At 41.7% G+C, this 18,379-nt stretch overlaps 1 protein-coding gene across 16 annotated transcripts in view; it reads right to left on the bottom strand.

Moving 5' to 3' along the window:
* Fer (FER tyrosine kinase) overlaps positions 1 to 18,379 on the bottom strand; it is a 306,999-nt gene that overhangs the window by 114,454 nt on the left and 174,166 nt on the right. For all 16 annotated transcript variants that reach the window (XM_039083433.2, XM_063267046.1, XM_063267047.1 and 13 more), the window contains 1 exon segment: positions 5,407 to 5,463. In XM_039083433.2, coding sequence (XP_038939361.1) covers positions 5,407 to 5,463 — 57 coding nt within the window.

Genomic DNA, 18,379 nt, shown 5'->3' with positions numbered 1-18,379 from the left:
ACCGTCTCGAAGAGCTCCTTCTTGAGTATTCCCTCAGGTTCTTATTACTGGCTTTCAACTGAAACTCCGTTCTTATAATCCCCAGCTTCAAGACTTTGTCGTCAGGTTGCTTCCACCCTCCCTCTTCATGGCTGTCACCTACTGGAAATACTTCCCTTGTTCCCTCTCGGTTTGAGCTCAAGTGTCACTATGACTCTACCAACTCTACGCAAACATGGCTAAAGACCTTCACATTGCTGACTGAATTAACTAAATTCATGAACAAAAACATCTTCAGGGGCCTTGCTGTGGCTGGGCCACTTTTTTCTAGATCATGTTCACTCCCGGAGTTTTGGATAACTGGTTTGCTCTCTACTCTTTGCAACATTCCCATCATCCTTAGCTGATGATGTTGGTTCCTACTTCTCTGAAACAGAAATAAAATAAGCCCCAAAGTCATCTGCACGGAGTTACTGTGACTCCCAGTCACACATCTGCCTACCATCTTCCCTCCTGAGTCATGATGGAGACACTGTGTGTACTAATGTTTCTCTGCCATCAGCAAGCATCTCCGGTTCTCCTTTGCTGTAGCAGTTCATACACTCTCAAGTCCTGAAGCCTTCCATCATTCCAGCTACAGACTAACGAGCCATCTGTTTTCCTAACACAGGATAAGTGTTTTGAGGTAGCCACCTGTTATTGGCTCCTTTTGCCACAGATCATCTGCGTTATAATCCTACGCCATCCTGATTGGGCTGTAACAAATTGTTGAGCCTTCTTAGCACTGGCGTCTTGCAAACCCAGTGCTGACTCCTTGCCAGCACCTGACCCCAGGCAGTATCTCCCTCCCTGCTTTAGCTTCTCCTATTCGCTTCTAGGACATAGTGACAGTTGCTGGATTTCTCCGTTCTTAATTGGTTACTTTTTCAACGTCCTTTGATGACAGCTTTTCCTTCCCCTAGGCTTTTGCACTGGAATAATCAGGGCTCAGTTCTGAACCCTGTTCTTTAACTCAGCCCACCCCCAACCACACTGATTATATTGTGGAACATTGGCTTGTTTAACCGTAGCACTTGATATTCAACTGGCTTTAACCATGCAAAAATCTAATAGATAAACTTGATGTATCACACACCTTTATTCTTGTTCCCAGAAACCTGCTACACAGAGCTGACTTCTGTCTTTTTCTCAATCCCCGCACCATCCATAAACACAACTGGTTCAACTTCAGATGATATCTAAATTCACCACCTCTCAGCTGCAGCCCCAGATCAGTTTTTACCCACCCAACTGCACTTGTCTTCTAAGCTTTCAACCCACAATGCTGAGGGCCATTTTCCCAAAGTGTACCTATTCTGCTCTACTGAAACCCCTCTGCTCAACTTCCCCTTAATAATAAAACTTAAGGTAATTTAATAGCCAGTCAGGCCCCATAGGATCTGCATCCTCACCACCTTACTGACTCCCTTCTCCTAAAGTATGAGCATCCTCACTGCCTTGCTGACTCCCTCCTATAGGATGAGCATTCTCACCGTGTTAACTCCTCCTATAGGATCAGCATCCTCACCGCCTTGCTGACTTCCCTCCTCCTATAGGATCAGCATCCTCACTGCCTTGCTGACTCCCTCCTCCTATAGGATCAGCATTCTCACCTTGCTGACTCCTCCTATAGGATCAGCATCCTCACCGCCTTGCTGACTCCTCCTACAGGATCAGCATTCTCACCTTGCTGACTCCCTCCTCCTATAGGATCAGCATCCTCACCTTGCTGACTCCCTCCTATAGGATGAGCATTCTCACCTTGCTGACTTCTCCTATAGGATCAGCATCCTCACCGCCTTGCTGACTCCTCCTATAGGATCAACATCCTCACCTTGCTGACTCCTCCTATAGGATCAGCATCCTCACCTTGCTGACTCCCTCCTATAGGATCAGCATCCTCACCTTGCTGACTCCCTCCTATAGGATCAGCATCCTCACCTTGCTGACTCCTCCTATAGGATCAGCACCCTCACCTTGCTGACTCCTTCCTATAGGATCAGCACCCTCACCTTGCTGACTCCCTCCTCCTATAGGATCAACATCCTCACCTTGCTGACTCCTCCTCCTATAGGATCAGCACCCTCACCTTGCTGACTCCTCCTATAGGATCAGCACCCTCACCTTGCTGACTCCTCCTCCTATAGGATCAGCATCCTCACCTTGCTGACTCCCTCCTATAGGATCAGCATCCTCACCTTGCTGACTCCCTCCTATAGGATCAGCATCCTCACCTTGCTGACTCCTCCTATAGGATCAGCACCCTCACCTTGCTGACTCCCTCCTATAGGATCAGCATCCTCACCTTGCTGACTCCTCCTATAGGATCAGCACCCTCACTGCCTTGCTGACTCCTCCTCCTATAGGATCAGCACCCTCACCTTGCTGACTCCTCCTCCTATAGGATCAGCACCCTCACCTTGCTGACTCCCTCCTATAGGATCAGCATCCTCACCTTGCTGACTCCCTCCTATAGGATCAGCATCCTCACCTTGCTGACTCCTCCTATAGCATCAGCACCCTCACCTTGCTGACTCCCTCCTATAGGATCAGCATCCTCACCTTGCTGACTCCCTCCTATAGGATCAGCATCCTCACCGCCTTGCTCACACTCGGCTTCTCTAGCTTCCTTACTTGTTTGGTCATGACTGTCTTTTGCTAGGGAGGTGACCCTCACTGTCAGTGGTCCTCATGGCTCACTGGTGTTTCTGGCAAGATTTTTTCAAAAGTAAGCATTTGAATAAGATTGGCCTGTACTTCCTTTTAAGAACTGCAACAATGACTGACAAGCAGGCCACACCTCGACCTTTTCCTTGGGACTCATTGCTCTCTAGCATTCCCTGTCTCTCCCTTGCTAGTCAGTGCAGCATTGTAAGCACACGGATTCTCTGCTTCTCTCTCTCTCTCTCTCTCTCTCTCTCTCTCTCTCTCTCTCTCTCACACACACACACAGACACACACACACACACAGACACACACGCACACATATACACACACATATACACACACACAGACACACACACGCACACAGACACACACACACACGCACAGACACACACACACGTGCACAGACACACGCACACAGACACACACACGTGCACAGACACATACACATATATATACACACACACATATACACACACGCACAGACACACACAAACACACATACGTGCACACAGACACACACACACGTGCAGACACACGCACACAGACACACACACAGACACACAGACACAGATACACAGACACAGACACACAGACACACACACACACACACACACACACACACACACACACACACACACAGCATCCAGGCGAGTATGTGATGTATCATAGGCGCCTCGTGAATGCTGGATGACTTAATGCAATTGTAGAGTAACTGTGGATTAAGGCTATGCTACTGAATAAAGAAGTTAGCTTCTGCCATTACTTAACAATTACTACTAAAAAAGTCTGGCTCTCTTAACTATTCATGCAATTGCAGTTTATAATAAATATTCAAAAAATAAAACACAAATGACAAATTATGTTCTAGTGTTGTAAAATACTAAAGTTATGCTAAATAACATCTCTTTGGAAGTATTATTTAAACTTACTGAGACTTTCATGCCTAGTCCTTCAAAAGTAATTGCTCTATGAAATACTCTTAGTAAGGCACACAATTCTCACGGAATAGTCATATTTAAAGTAAACGTCAAAAATTGCTAGAAAAAAACACACACATGCACGCACGCACGCACGCACACACGCACGCACCAGTTATGGCCATGTATGCACTTGGGAAGCTGGGGCATAAGGAACTCTGAGTTTGAGGGCACCCCAGTTAGAGAGCAAGTTCCAGGACAACCAAGGCTGCACAGGAGATCTGCCTCAAATCTAACAAATACAAAATTAGAACACTTTCTTTAACTAAAAATATTTTTGTTTAGTACTATTCATGGAAATATAGTCTATTTCAATGTTTTATATTTGAAATTTATCACTGAATTGCATTTTCAAGAAAATTGGCTTCTCTGTAGTGACTGTTCACCGAACTGCTGCTACTGGGTTGCCCCGAGAAACACTGTGATAATACTTAGGGCGATTTCCTTCAGAATTAGGACAGCACCTCAGAGCTTATGCCTCTTTTAGCTCGTGCTCTTTAGAATTAACTTACTAAAAATATATTAGCAAATAAAACCTGGTCTGCAATAGCAACTAGATGTTTCCACTTGGAAAAGGCTAAAAGTCCTGAAAGGGGAGGGCTTAACCAAAGACTTCCTTTTTAAGTTTACTAAAATAAACTCCACGATTTTTGAAAATTAGAAAAAGTGGTCAAATTCACTTTTGAATAAAAATGAATCACCATTTATCACTTAAAATGTTGGAACTCAGTTATGTCTAGCATTGATCCCTCATAAATTATATAAAAGCTCTCCCATAATAGCTGAATTTTTCACTTTTCGCAGTAAGTACCCCATGAACCAAAATTCAACTCAAATTTCATACAGAAGCGCCCACAGTTAAGTCCCTGACAAACTAATATTTATTTGCTGTAAGTTGAATGAAGATGGCTGGCAGATGTGGGAGGGGTCTGTGACTAATTATCAAATGCCCATCTTTATTGTTGGAAGGAATACATTTTAATGTGGACTACGACTCAGAGAAAACGCCCACCTGGATTACAGGAAAAGGGACTTTCACTCTGTAAGACTTGCTTTCACCCACCAATAACAGAGCTAGTTACAAAATAGGTTCTTGAAATGAAGCACTTCTTCACGATGTTTAAATAAACTTGTATTCACCCACCGCTGCCCCTCCCTTCTCTCATGTTTGAGGGAGTGCGTACTCCATGGCGCACATGTAGAGAGGTCAGGAATTGGGTCTCCCCATCTACCATGTAGGTTTCTGGTATTGAACTCAGGGACGAGGCTTTGTGGCAAGTACCAGTATCCTTACCCTCCGCAGCCTTTAGCACATCGTATTTATTTTATGATAAGGCAGGGTTCTGAACTCCCCTGTTATTTCAGGGAGCAGCTCTTTACTTGGTTCTCACTTGCCAGATAGATAGAACTGGAAGCGCAGTGGCCCTGGAGGCTCGTGTAAACCCTCGCTGCTGGCAGCTTCTCTCCTTCCTTCAATAGTTGGTTTTAATAAAGTCATGATGGCTTTGTGCTTCCTGGGGAAATGTACATGACTTTTGAAATTAAGAGTCATCACAAACCTTTCTAAGGACATCTCACATTTATCTCAGTGACAGAGATTTCTAGGAGATAGGATGACACTGTCTTCCTTGAGATTAATTAGTGTGCATGCACCCTGAAGTGTGATACAATAAGTCTTCAACGGCAATATGAAGTTCTCGTGAATAATATAAAAATTTCTTATTTAGCTTAGCTGATCACATACCTTGCCCAGTAATTCTCCCAATGAAACATCTTCATGATTGAGAACCCATTTCTTATCCTATAGTGAAAAGAAAGAAAAAAGATGCACCATTAATCCATGTAAAATACAGTTACTATAAATTCCTTTGAGGACATGAGTACATTCAACAGCAAATTAACAAGCTGTACTTCAACTTGATAAGGGTAGAGCTGAGAGAGTTGCTATACTGTCAGATATTAAAATCATTACTGTGCCAAAATTCCTTCAGATACTGCTGCCTCAAAACGATGCTAAAACTAACCCATAGGTAACGCGCAGGTGTGCTTTTCCCTCCCACAAAGCAAGAGCAGGCTACAGTCTTTCTAAAAATGCTGTGCTGTATATAGTATATCACAAGGTTTCACTTTACTTGTCTTCACTACACTCTTCCATGAAGCACACTCCTCAACACACGCGTGCGTGCATACACACACACACACACACACACACACACACACACACACACACACACTATGCCCTTAGGAGGGCCAAAGTGTCCTGCTGGAGTTAAGTAACTGCCTGTTTTTAGAAAAATTTTGTGGTTATAGTTTTTGTTAAAGTGTGGACTAAGAAGCAAACTCAAGTGGATGGTGAGAAGTCACATGGAAGGGGGATTACCTAACATCTTCTTGGCATGGCGGACACAATGCTCTTACTGCTGTCAGTGAGCGAGCAAGAAAGGCAAGGAACAGTGTTAGAGAAGACCTCAAGTTTCCTCCTCAAGTTTCCTCCACTCCCCTGAGGGAGCATCCTGAAACTCAGACATGGAATGAGGGAGAGGAGGTTAGGGAGCATGGATGGAGACCTCTTCCATCCATCTCTCTTTCTAAACATAGTCAGACTCTGGAGTGATGGTCAAGCACGTGCCCCCCCCCCCCCGTAAGGTGATTTCACCCTGCATTTCTGCTTTCTTCCTTTGCCCTTCCCTGTAAAGGGAAAGGGGGCTCCTGTAACTTTCTTCCGTCTAGAAGGAATAGAGGGGGCGGGGAGGGGAAAGTGCGTCTGAGTCCTTCCAGGCATGCGGCTTTCTCTCACACTGCAGGAGTGTTAATACTGAATGAGAGAAGGCCTGTGATAGAGCGGGGCCTGGGACCCAGCTCAGCAGCTAGGAGCACTTGGTCTTGCAGAGGACCCAGGTTTGGATCCTACCATGCTTCTAGCAGCAAACCACCATCTATAAGGGGATTTGATGCCCTCTTCTGGCCTGCAGATGTATATGCAGCAGAGCACTCATTAAATAGATAAAATTAAACAAAACAAAACAAAAACCATAGATCTACGGTTAAATTCTAATCATTAAGCTTGTCTGCTGTTGACGTCTCAAGACAACGGGCTAAGACATCTAATTTGTTTTTATTTTTTTTTTATTTTTTTTTTTTTTGCCAATGGTACTTTTAATATAAATGTATACAGTAAATTAATATAGAGCTGTTTTTTTTTCTTTTTTTAAACTTAATTAACTTGAGTATTTCTTATTTACATTTCTTTTTTTTTTTTTTTTTTATTAACTTGAGTATTTCTTATATACATTTCGAGTGTTATTCCCTTTCCCGGTTTCCGGGCAAACATCCCCCTCCCCCCTCCCCTTCCTTATGGGTGTTCCCCTCCCAACCCTCCCCCCATTGCCGCCCTCCCCCCATAGACTAGTTCACTGTGGGTTCAGTCTTAGCAGGACCCAGGGCTTCCCCTTCCACTGGTGCTCTTACTAGGATATTCATTGCTACCTATGGGGTCAGAGTCCAGGGTCAGTCCATGTATAGTCTTTAGGTAGTGGCTTAGTCCCTGGAAGCTCTGGTTGCTTGGCATTGTTGTACTTTTGGGGTCTCGAGCCCCTTCAAGCTCTTCCAGTTCTTTCTCTGATTCCTTCAATAGGGGACCTATTCTCAGTTCAGTGGTTTGCTGCTGGCATTCGCCTCTATATTTGCTGTATTCTGGCTGTGTCTCTCAGGAGCGATCTACATCCGGCTCCTGTCGGTCTGCACTTCTTTGCTTCATCCATCTTGTCTAATTGGGTGGCTGTATATGTATGGGCCACATGTGGGGCAGGCTCTGAATGGGTGTTCCTTCTGTCTCTGTTTTAATCTTTGCCTCTCCCTTCCCTGCCAAGGGTATTCTTGTTCCCCCTTTTAAAGAAGGAGTGAAGCATTCACATTTTGATCATCCGTCTTGAGTTTCATTTGTTCTAGGCATCTAGGGTAATTCAAGCATTTGGGCTAATAGCCACTTATCAATGAGTGCATACCATGTATGTCTTTCTGTGATTGGGTTAGCTCACTCAGGATGATGTTTTCCAGTTCCAACCATTTGCCTACGAATTTCATAAACTCGTTGTTTTTGATAGCTGAGTAATATTCCATTGTGTAGATGTACCACATTTTCTGTATCCATTCCTCTGTTGAAGGGCATCTGGGTTCTTTCCAGCTTCTGGCTATTATAAATAAGGCTGCGATGAACATAGTGGAGCACGTGTCTCTTTTATATGTTGAGGCATCTTTTGGGTATATGCCCAAGAGAGGTATAGCTGGATCCTCAGGCAGTTCAATGTCCAATTTTCTGAGGAACCTCCAGACTGATTTCCAGAATGGTTTTACCAGTCTGCAATCCCACCAACAATGGAGGAGTGTTCCTCTTTCTCCACATCCTCGCCAGCATCTGCTGTCACCTGAGTTTTTGATCTTAGCCAATCGCACTGGTGTGAGGTGAAATCTCAGGGTTGTTTTGATTTGCATTTCCCTTATGACTAAAGATGTTGAACATTTCTTTAGGTGTTTCTCAGCCATTCGGCATTCCTCAGCTGTGAATTGTTTGTTTAGCTCTGAACCCCATTTTTTAATAGGGTTATTTGTTTCCCTGCGGTCTAACTTCTTGAGTTCTTTGTATATTTTGGAAATAAGGCCTCTATCTGTTGTAGGATTGGTAAAGATCTTTTCCCAATCTGTTGGTTGCCGTTTTGTCCTAACCACAGTGTCCTTTGCCTTACAGAAGCTTTGCAGTTTTATGAGATCCCATTTGTCGATTCTTGATCTTAGAGCATAAGCCATTGGTGTTTTGTTCAGGAAATTTTTTCCAGTGCCCATGTGTTCCAGATGCTTCCCTAGTTTTTCTTCTATTAGTTTGAGTGTGTCTGGTTTGATGTGGAGGTCCTTGATCCACTTGGACTTAAGCTTTGTACAGGGTGATAAGGATGGATCGATCTGCATTCTTCTACATGTTGCCCTCCAGTTGAACCAGCACCATTTGCTGAAAATACTATCTTTTTTCCATTGGATGGTTTTGGCTCCTTTGTCAAAAATCAAGTGACCATAGGTGTGTGGGTTCATTTCTGGGTCTTCAATTCTATTCCATTGGTCTATCTGTCTGTCTCTGTACCAATACCATGCAGTTTTTATCACTATTGCTCTGTAATACTGCTTGAGTTCAGGGATAGTGATTCCCCCTGAAGTCCTTTTATTGTTGAGGATAGCTTTAGCTATCCTAGGTTTTTTGTTATTCCAGATGAATTTGCAAATTGTTCTGTCTAACTCTTTGAAGAATTGGATTGGTATTTTGATGGGGATTGCATTGAATCTGTAGATTGCTTTTGGTAAAATGGCCATTTTTACCATATTAATCCTGCCAATCCATGAGCATGGGAGATCTTTCCATCTTCTGAGGTCTTCTTCAATTTCTTTCCTCAGTGTCTTGAAGTTCTTATTGTACAGATCTTTTACTTGCTTGGTTAAAGTCACACCGAGGTACTTTATATTATTTGGGTCTATTATGAAGGGTGTCGTTTCCCTAATTTCTTTCTCGGCTTGTTTCTCTTTTGTATAGAGGAAGGCAACTGATTTATTTGAGTTAATTTTATACCCAGCCACTTTGCTGAAGTTGTTTATCAGCTTTAGTAGTTCTCTGGTGGAACTTTTGGGATCACTTAAATATACTATCATGTCATCTGCAAATAGTGATATTTTGACCTCTTCTTTTCCGATCTGTATCCCTTTGATCTCCTTTTGTTGTCTGATTGCTCTGGCTAGAACTTCAAGAACTATATTGAATAAGTAGGGAGAGAGTGGGCAGCCTTGTCTAGTCCCTGATTTTAGTGGGATTGCTTCAAGTTTCTCTCCATTTAGTTTAATGTTAGCAACTGGTTTGCTGTATATGGCTTTTACTATGTTTAGGTATGGGCCTTGAATTCCTATTCTTTCCAGGACTTTTATCATGAAGGGGTGTTGAATTTTGTCAAATGCTTTCTCAGCATCTAATGAAATGATCATGTGGTTCTGTTCTTTCAGTTTGTTTATATAATGGATCACGTTGATGGTTTTCCGTATATTAAACCATCCCTGCATGCCTGGGATGAAGCCTACTTGATCATGGTAGATGATTGTTTTGATGTGCTCTTGAATTCGGTTTGCCAGAATTTTATTGAGTATTTTTGCGTCGATATTCATAAGGGAAATTGGTCTGAAGTTCTCTTTCTTTGTTGTGTCTTTGTGTGGTTTAGGTATAAGAGTAATTGTGGCTTCATAGAAGGAATTCGGTAGGGCTCCATCTGTTTCAATTTTGTGGAATAGTTTGGATAATATTGGCATGAGGTCTTCTATGAAGGTTTGATAGAATTCTGCACTAAACCCGTCTGGACCTGGGCTCTTTTTGGTTGGGAGACCTTTAATGACTGCTTCTATTTCCTTAGGAGTTATGGGGTTGTTTAACTGGTTTATCTGTTCCTGATTTAACTTCGATACCTGGTATCTGTCTAGGAAATTGTCCATTTCCTGAAGATTTTCAAATTTTGTTGAATATAGGTTTTTATAGTAAGATCTGATGATTTTTTGAATTTCCTCCGAATCTGTAGTTATGTCTCCCTTTTCATTTCTGATTTTGTTAATTTGGACACACTCTCTGTGTCCTCTCGTTAGTCTGGCTAAGGGTTTATCTATCTTGTTGATTTTCTCAAAGAACCAACTTTTGGTTCTGTTGATTCTTTCTATGGTCCTTTTTGTTTCTACTTGGTTGATTTCAGCTCTGAGTTTGATTATTTCCTGCCTTCTACTCCTCCTGGGTGTATTTGCTTCTTTTTGTTCTAGAGCTTTTAGGTGTGCTGTCAAGCTGCTGACATATGCTCTTTCCTGTTTCTTTCTGCAGGCACTCAGCGCTATGAGTTTTCCTCTTAGCACAGCTTTCATTGTGTCCCATAAGTTTGAGTATGTTGTATCTTCATTTTCATTAAATTCTAAAAAGTTTTTAATTTCTTTCTTTATTTCTTCCTTGACCAGGTTATCATTGAGTAGAGCATTGTTCAATTTCCACGTATATGTGGGCATTCTTCCCTTATTGTTATTGAAGACCAGTTTTAGGCCGTGGTGGTCCGATAGCACGCATGGGATTATTTCTATCTTTCTGTACCTGTTGAGGCCCGTTTTTTGACCAATTATATGGTCAATTTTGGAGAAAGTACCATGAGGAGCTGAGAAGAAGGTATATCCTTTTGCTTTAGGATAGAATGTTCTATAAATATCCGTTAAGTCCATTTGGCTCATGACTTCTCTTAGTCTGTCGACATCACTGTTTAATTTCTGTTTCCATGATCTGTCCATTGATGAGAGTGGTGTGTTGAAATCTCCCACTATTATTGTGTGAGGTGCAATGTGTGTTTTGAGCTTTAGTAAGGTTTCTTTTACATATGTAGGTGCCCTTGTATTTGGGGCATAGATATTTAGGATTGAGAGTTCATCTTGGTTGATTTTTCCTTTGATGAATATGAAGTGTCCTTCCTTATCTTTTTTGATGACTTTTAGTTGGAAATTGATTTTATTTGATATTAGAATGGCTACTCCAGCTTGCTTCTTCTGACCATTTGCTTGGAAAGTTGTTTTCCAGCCTTTCACTCTGAGGTAGTGTCTGTCTTTGTCTCTGAGGTGTGTTTCCTGTAGGCAGCAGAATGCAGGGTCCTCGTTGCGTATCCAGTTTGTTAATCTATGTCTTTTTATTGGGGAGTTGAGGCCATTGATATTGAGAGATATTAAGGAATAGTGATTATTGCTTCCCGTTATATTCATATTTGATGTGAGGTTATGTTTGTGTGCTTTCATTCTCTTTGTTTTGTTGCCAAGACGATTAGTTTCTTGCTTCTTCTAGGGTATAGCTTGCCTCCTTATGTTGGGCTTTACCATTTATTATCCTTTGTAGTGCTGGATTTGTAGAAAGATATTGTGTAAATTTGGTTTTGTCATGGAATATCTTGGTTTCTCCATCAATGTTAATTGAGAGTTTTGCTGGATACAGTAATCTGGGCTGGCATTTGTGTTCTCTTAGGGTCTGTATAACATCAGTCCAGGATCTTCTGGCCTTCATAGTTTCTGGCGAGAAGTCTGGTGTGATTCTGATAGGTCTCCCTTTATATGTTACTTGACCTTTTTCCCTTACTGCTTTTAATATTCTTTCTTTATTTTGTGCGTTTGGTGTTTTGACAATTATGTGACGGGAGGTGTTTCTTTTCTGGTCCAATCTATTTGGAGTTCTGTAGGCTTCCTGTATGTCTATGGGTATCTCTTTTTTTAGGTTAGGGAAGTTTTCTTCTATGATTTTGTTGAAGATATTTACTGGTCCTTTGAGCTGGGAGTCTTCACTCTCTTCTATACCTATTATCCTTAGGTTTGATCTTCTCATTGAGTCCTGGATTTCCTGTATGTTTTGGACCAGTAGCTTTTTCCGCTTTACATTATCTTTGACAGTTGAGTCAATGATTTCTATGGAATCTTCTGCTCCTGAGATTCTCTCTTCCATCTCTTGTATTCTGTTGGTGAAGCTTGTATCTACAGCTCCTTGTCTCTTCTTTTGGTTTTCTATATCTAGGGTTGTTTCCATGTGTTCTTTCTTGATTGCTTCTATTTCCATTTTTAATTCCTTCAACTGTTTGATTGTGTTTTCCTGGAATTCTTTCAGGGATTTTTGCGATTCCTCTCTGTAGGCTTTTACTTGTTTATTAATGTTTTCCTGTGCTTCCCTAAGTGTGTTCAGGTCTTTCCTGAAGTCCTCCAGCATCATGATCAAATATGATTTTGAAACTAGATCTTGCTTTTCTGGTGTGTTTGGATATTCCATGTTTGTTTTGGTGGGAGAATTGGGCTCCGATGATGGCATGTAGTCTTGGTTTCTGTTGCTTGGGTTCCTGCGCTTGCCTCTCGCCATCAGATTATCTCTAGTGTTACTTTGTTCTGCTATTTCTGACAGTGGCTAGACTGTCCTATAAGCCTGTGTGTCAGGAGTGCTGTAGACCTGTTTTCCTCTCTTTCAGTCAGTTATGGGGACAGAGTGTTCTGCTTTCGGGCGTGTAGTTTTTCCTCTCTACAGGTCTTCAGCTGTTCCTGTGGGCCTGTGTCTTGAGTTCACCAGGCAGCTTTCTTGCAGCAGAAAATTTGGTCTTACCTGTGGTCCCGAGGCTCAGGTTTGCTCGTGGGGTGCTGTCCAGGGGCTCTCTGCAGCGGCAGCAACCAGGAAGACCTGTGCCGCCGTTTCCGGGAGCTTTAGTGCACCAGGGTTCCAGATGGTCTTTGGCTTTTTCCTCTGGCGTCCGAGATGTGTGTGTAGAGAGCAGTCTCTTCTGGTTTCCCAGGCTTGTCTGCCTCTCTGAAGGTTCAGCTCTCCCTCCCACGGGATTTGGGTGCAGAGAACTGTTTATCCGGTCTGTTTCCTTCTGGTTCTGGTGGTGTCTTAGGCACAGGGGTCCTGCCGCTCCTGGGCCCTCCCCCACGGGAGCCCAGAGGCCTTATACAGTTTCCTCTTGGGCCAGGGATGTGGGCAGGGGTGAGCAGTGTTGGTGGTCTCTTCCGCTCTGCAGCCTCAGGAGTGCCCACCTGACCAGGCAGTTGGGTCTCTCTCTCACCGGGTCTGGGAGCAGAGAGCTGCTGCGGGCCGGGATCCGCGGGTGTGGGCTAATTTGTTTTTAATATTAGGATCTCATCCTCTTGGTAAGCTCATGAACATTAACGTGTCATTATTATGGCAAAAGTAATCAATATTCACTCTCTCAATTTATTAATTCTAACTCAACACCAAAAATATGCTATTTTGAAATGTAAGATTCTTTGGATTTAAATTGGAGATTTTTATTTTTAAATATATTTTCTGTTTATTCTATGTGAAATTCCTTAAAGAACCAGATGAGGTCAGCTCTAACAGATACCATGCATTGCACATATCATCCATGAATGATCAAAGGAACTTTAAGAACCGCTAGAAGATGTGCGGTTAGCTTATAGCAGAGATAAATGCAATCTCTCACTTGTCCAAGTCTAAGCTTCGGTTCATGTCATATGGATATGTTTCCACACACGCTTGCTGACTCTCAGAAGAGCGCTCCTATCCTATCGGGAAGAGCCTGGAAGGACACTATTTCTCCATTCTCTAGATGAGAAAACCAAGGCTTGAGGGGGTAATGCTTGTCCAGGGCCAGGGAGCTGTGATGGAGCTAAGAAGCCCATCCTTTGTCTTTTCTCCCAGTACTCAGCACATGGGCAGCACTGTCTCTGTGCTCCGGGGTCAGTTAGGTGATGCATACTGGGCTAGCCTAAGAACACTGTAGTAGCTAGCCCAACTGGAGCACCAAACACTGCCACTCCGTGTGTGGACTGAATAAACATCACACTATTTTTCCTATCCCATCTGTAGCACATGGTAAGTGAGTGTCGTTTATGGGCAATCACTTCATGCCAACTCGTAGAATCCCTCTAGGGGACAAATGACTGATAGGTCTAAAGTCTCACTCAGGCCCATGACCAAGGCATCAAATGTAAAATGCAGTTGAAAATGGCCTTTCATTTTGTTAAAGAACTGGAAGGTCAAGAAGCCGCCCTGAGAATCAAGTCATCCTGAGGCAAGAGCGGACAGCTCTACATCAGCTCTGGCTGGCGATGTAGAAACCCTGCCTAATGCACACCTTCTGTGGCCTGCAGTAGTCACCCCAACCGTCTCAGCACAGCACACATGAGCTCAGCTGTGCTATAACCAGGCTTTCAGTCTGTCCTCAAGCTACACTGTGAGTCACTTTCAAGTGCCAAATACAACAGACTTTACAGGGAATATACGTTATTGCCACGTGCTTACTACAGGACTCGGTTGTCATGGCAATACTCTTAAGTATAGATTTTAAGGTATTTTATTTATTTGATTTAAATTACTGAACAATTTGTGATTTCTATCAATGTTTTAAGAAAAAACTTCAGAGCCTAAACTATGCATTTACTGTACAGATAACATTATAACTCTCAGCAAACAATAGGACTTAAGGAAAAAATCACTAAAATACAGAGTAACACTCTACCTTATGAACTGTGCAAATTTAAGATGAATTGTTCTACTCTTACAAGGCTTCTTACAATGAGTGTGTATCAGTAAACTCTATCTCTGGAGACACACAAAGCAAGCATCTCCTTTGTGTACTACACGACAATGTGTCAAACATTTGAAAACAACGCGGGTTTTCCGGTGATTATTAAGTATTTATGTTATCAGTTTTCAGATACAGGCTGTTCTGAACATTTTGGAATAATACATAGTAAACAGTAAGTGCATATTTTTGAGTGTTAAACTAAATGAGGTAACAGTATGTTGTGATATTTATAACTCATACACACGTCTATACCACATCTCAATATTTGGCTTATGAGTAAATAAGAAACAGAGAAAGCTGTTATTCTAAATCTTTGAATTTATTATTAGTAACATCCAAGTACATGCAATGAATTATTAATTAAGTTTAAGAGAACCTACACGTTTTCCTAATACATAACAGTTTGATAATTATTAAAGAAAAAGTGGAATTCTAGGTAGGAGAAGGGCAGGATACAGACATGCTCACCGTAATAAAAACTGTCCCTTTCAGTTGAACCTGTAAAGAACGAGCCTTTGATATCTTATGTTTTGCATGTTTTTATGAGAATCTCTCCTACAGCCTGTCTTTTGATGAGTCTTGCCAACGGTCTGACTAGAGTTACCAACAGTGGAGCTAATGTTAACCCTTGATAACTGTACAGGTTAAACAACAAGCATTCAGTAATGAATTGTTCCAAACTATATGTCAACCATAAAATTCACAGGAATAGTAACAATATATACAAAATAATCCCCGGAAGAACTGGGAGCCTTTCCATCTATGCAAACACTGACCTAGTGAGACCACAACTAATTTCAATAACTAGAGCTGACCATAACAGTGACCATTAGTGAGGGAGAGTTGACAATAACAGGAAATCATGATTACTATTATAATGACATATATTTCAGTATTACATGAAAATAAACCAATGAATCACATTTTGAGTGAGCTTAAAAACAAAACAAGAAATAAAAATGTAAGCATGACTTTTCAGGTTGGTTTTTATGATAATTACCGCACTTTTACAATCAACTGTTTGGTGAAAATATTTCTTTTAGACACTGGAGAATTAAAAGAAGTGTGCCTAGGTTGACTTGGTTAATATTTCTACTGAAGTATACTTAATGTTTCAGAGACTACTAATTTTTTATATCCTTGAACACAAGGTAACTACACTATCTAAAATTCACATTGACTGATAATGCTGAAATAATCTGTCCAGGATTAATAAAAATGCCCAGGAATGTATTTATTGCAGAAATACTTGGGAACTAGAAATTATGTGCTTCAGTAATACTGGCTTGAAAGTTGTGAGCTGAATATTAAAACTCCAGTGGCCATCTGAACACATGAATTTATAATGTCCCTTCTATTGGCTCTCGTAATAACCAGTATTTACTTGCACAGCTCACTGTAAGTGAGGGGAAGAATGGGAGGCAGAGCTCACAGGTTCTCTTTCTTCTTTGAGGAGCTATGACAGCTGAATATGGTTCTATTAACTTGAAGGATAAGGGGACATGGCTGTGTCTTTGTTTGAATTTTTCCAGAAGTGAATTCAGATAGGCATCAAAATGCAAGCAATTCTTTTAATATGTATAATACAAATTTAATGTAAACTTATTAAACTAATTTTTATATATTATACAATAGCTTAATTCTATATTATATAATAATGACTTAATATACAAAAGCACAAATGGACAATTAAAACTAAAATGAGTACAAATAAAACCTTCAAGTATAAATATATAAAATAATAAAGTATATAATAATACAAATAATTGAGTAGTTAGGTATTAATCAAAGTCTTACTAACTTTCCGTTGCTGTGAAGAGACACCATGACCAAGGCAACTCTCATAAATGAAAGCATATACTTGGGGACTTGCTCACAGTTCCAGAGGGTTAGTCTTCTTGTCATCATGGCAGAAAGCAAACAAGCACAGTACAGAGGCAGTAGCTGAGAGTTTTACATCCTTATCCACAGACAGCAGTCATGAAACACTGGGCCTGGCATGGGCCTTTGAAACCTCAAATCCATCTGCAGTGACACAGCTCCTCCAGTGAGGCCACACCTCCTAATCCTTCCCAAACACTTCCACTAACTGGGGAGTGAGCATTCAAACAGGAGCTTAAGGAACCATCCTCAAACCACTCCACTCCACTCCAGCAACCTGCACGAACCAACTCTGCAAAGGGAGACCATGAGTGTTGACACAGGAGCTCCTGAAAATCAGGAGAGGGTAGGGGACAGAATGTGGCTTTTGGGCAGGGCTTATAGTAGGTCTGAGCTCAGAAGTCTACCCAGGGGATAGAGGAAGAGTCAGAGATGACGTTCAGAGTATCTGGAAGAGCCACCGCACCCAGAGCAGGATGCTAACGGCTATCCCGCACACCCTTTGTCACAGATACAGTCAGCAGCTCCTCTGAATCCTCCCAGTTCTAATGGATCCCTCTTTCCAGACCTTCTTTCTGTCCTCACATTATCAAGTTCCATTTCTCCACAAGTGTGGGTTGCTCCCTGGTTTCTTCCTTCACCCCAAGCCTTCCACATACACATTTTTGAATCCAGAGTCAAGCTACTCACTGAATGAATAGACTTTTATTTTAAGTTCTAAGGCAACACTTTTACATATACTCTAAGTAGGAAAAACTGATGGGCAATTCTAATAAGAAATATAATAATCAATAATCCCAGGAGTCAGGTGAGCTAAACAAACATTCAACACACAGACACTAGCCTCTCACTTTAAAACCTTCTTCACCTAATGTTTAGTGTGAGCTTTCTTTCACTGACCTCACGCTAAATTTCAGCTGTGGAATTTGTAGGGCATGGCTATGCGCCCACTGCCTCCTAGGAAGAAGTCTCTGGCATGCAGGCACGTACCTGGATTAGCCCTCATTTTCAACAGGCTCAGCACTGGAAGGGGCTCTAAAAGAGAGACTCTCTTCATATCGTCCATTCAGATTCTTTAAAGAGACTTCTAAATAAAATGGCTCTTAAGAGTTTTAAATCCATTGAAATATACCTAACAGCAATTTCTAAACAGATAACTCAGATCTGAGTATATGTGAAATAAAAACCCAAATTGTAAACTATGCTAGAAACTGTTCTACTACCTCAAAATCCACCCGGAGCTACCCCTCAAATTTATTTATTTTATTGAGTTAGTTTTTCAAGACAGGGTTTCTCTGTGCAGCCATGGCTGTTCTGGAACTTGCTCTGTAGATCAGGCTGACCTCAAGTCAGATATCTGCCTGCCTCTGCCCTCCAAGTATAAGGGTTAAAGGTGCAGACCAACACTGCCCAGTTGTTTATTTTTTTGAGATGTGGTTTCCCCATGCAGCCTTGTATGGCCTGGAACTGGCTCTTAAACTCTCAGAAATCTACCTTCCTCTGCCTCCTAAGAGCTGGGATTAAAGTCATGTGTTACCACATCTGGCCTGACAATTAGTTTCAACAGTGAATGATTTGAATATTTAGACACTCAGAACTTGCTGCCAATGTTAAACCTCCCAGATGAAATTCAATATTCTCATGGTTTTCATTCTCTTACAAATAGACTTTAGAGTCAAAATAGAAAATTAAATTTGTGAA

Source organism: Rattus norvegicus, chromosome 9 (assembly GCF_036323735.1).
Source record: "Rattus norvegicus strain BN/NHsdMcwi chromosome 9, GRCr8, whole genome shotgun sequence".
NCBI lineage: Eukaryota > Metazoa > Chordata > Mammalia > Rodentia > Muridae > Rattus > Rattus norvegicus.
This window is presented reverse-complemented; position numbering and strand designations above follow the sequence as displayed.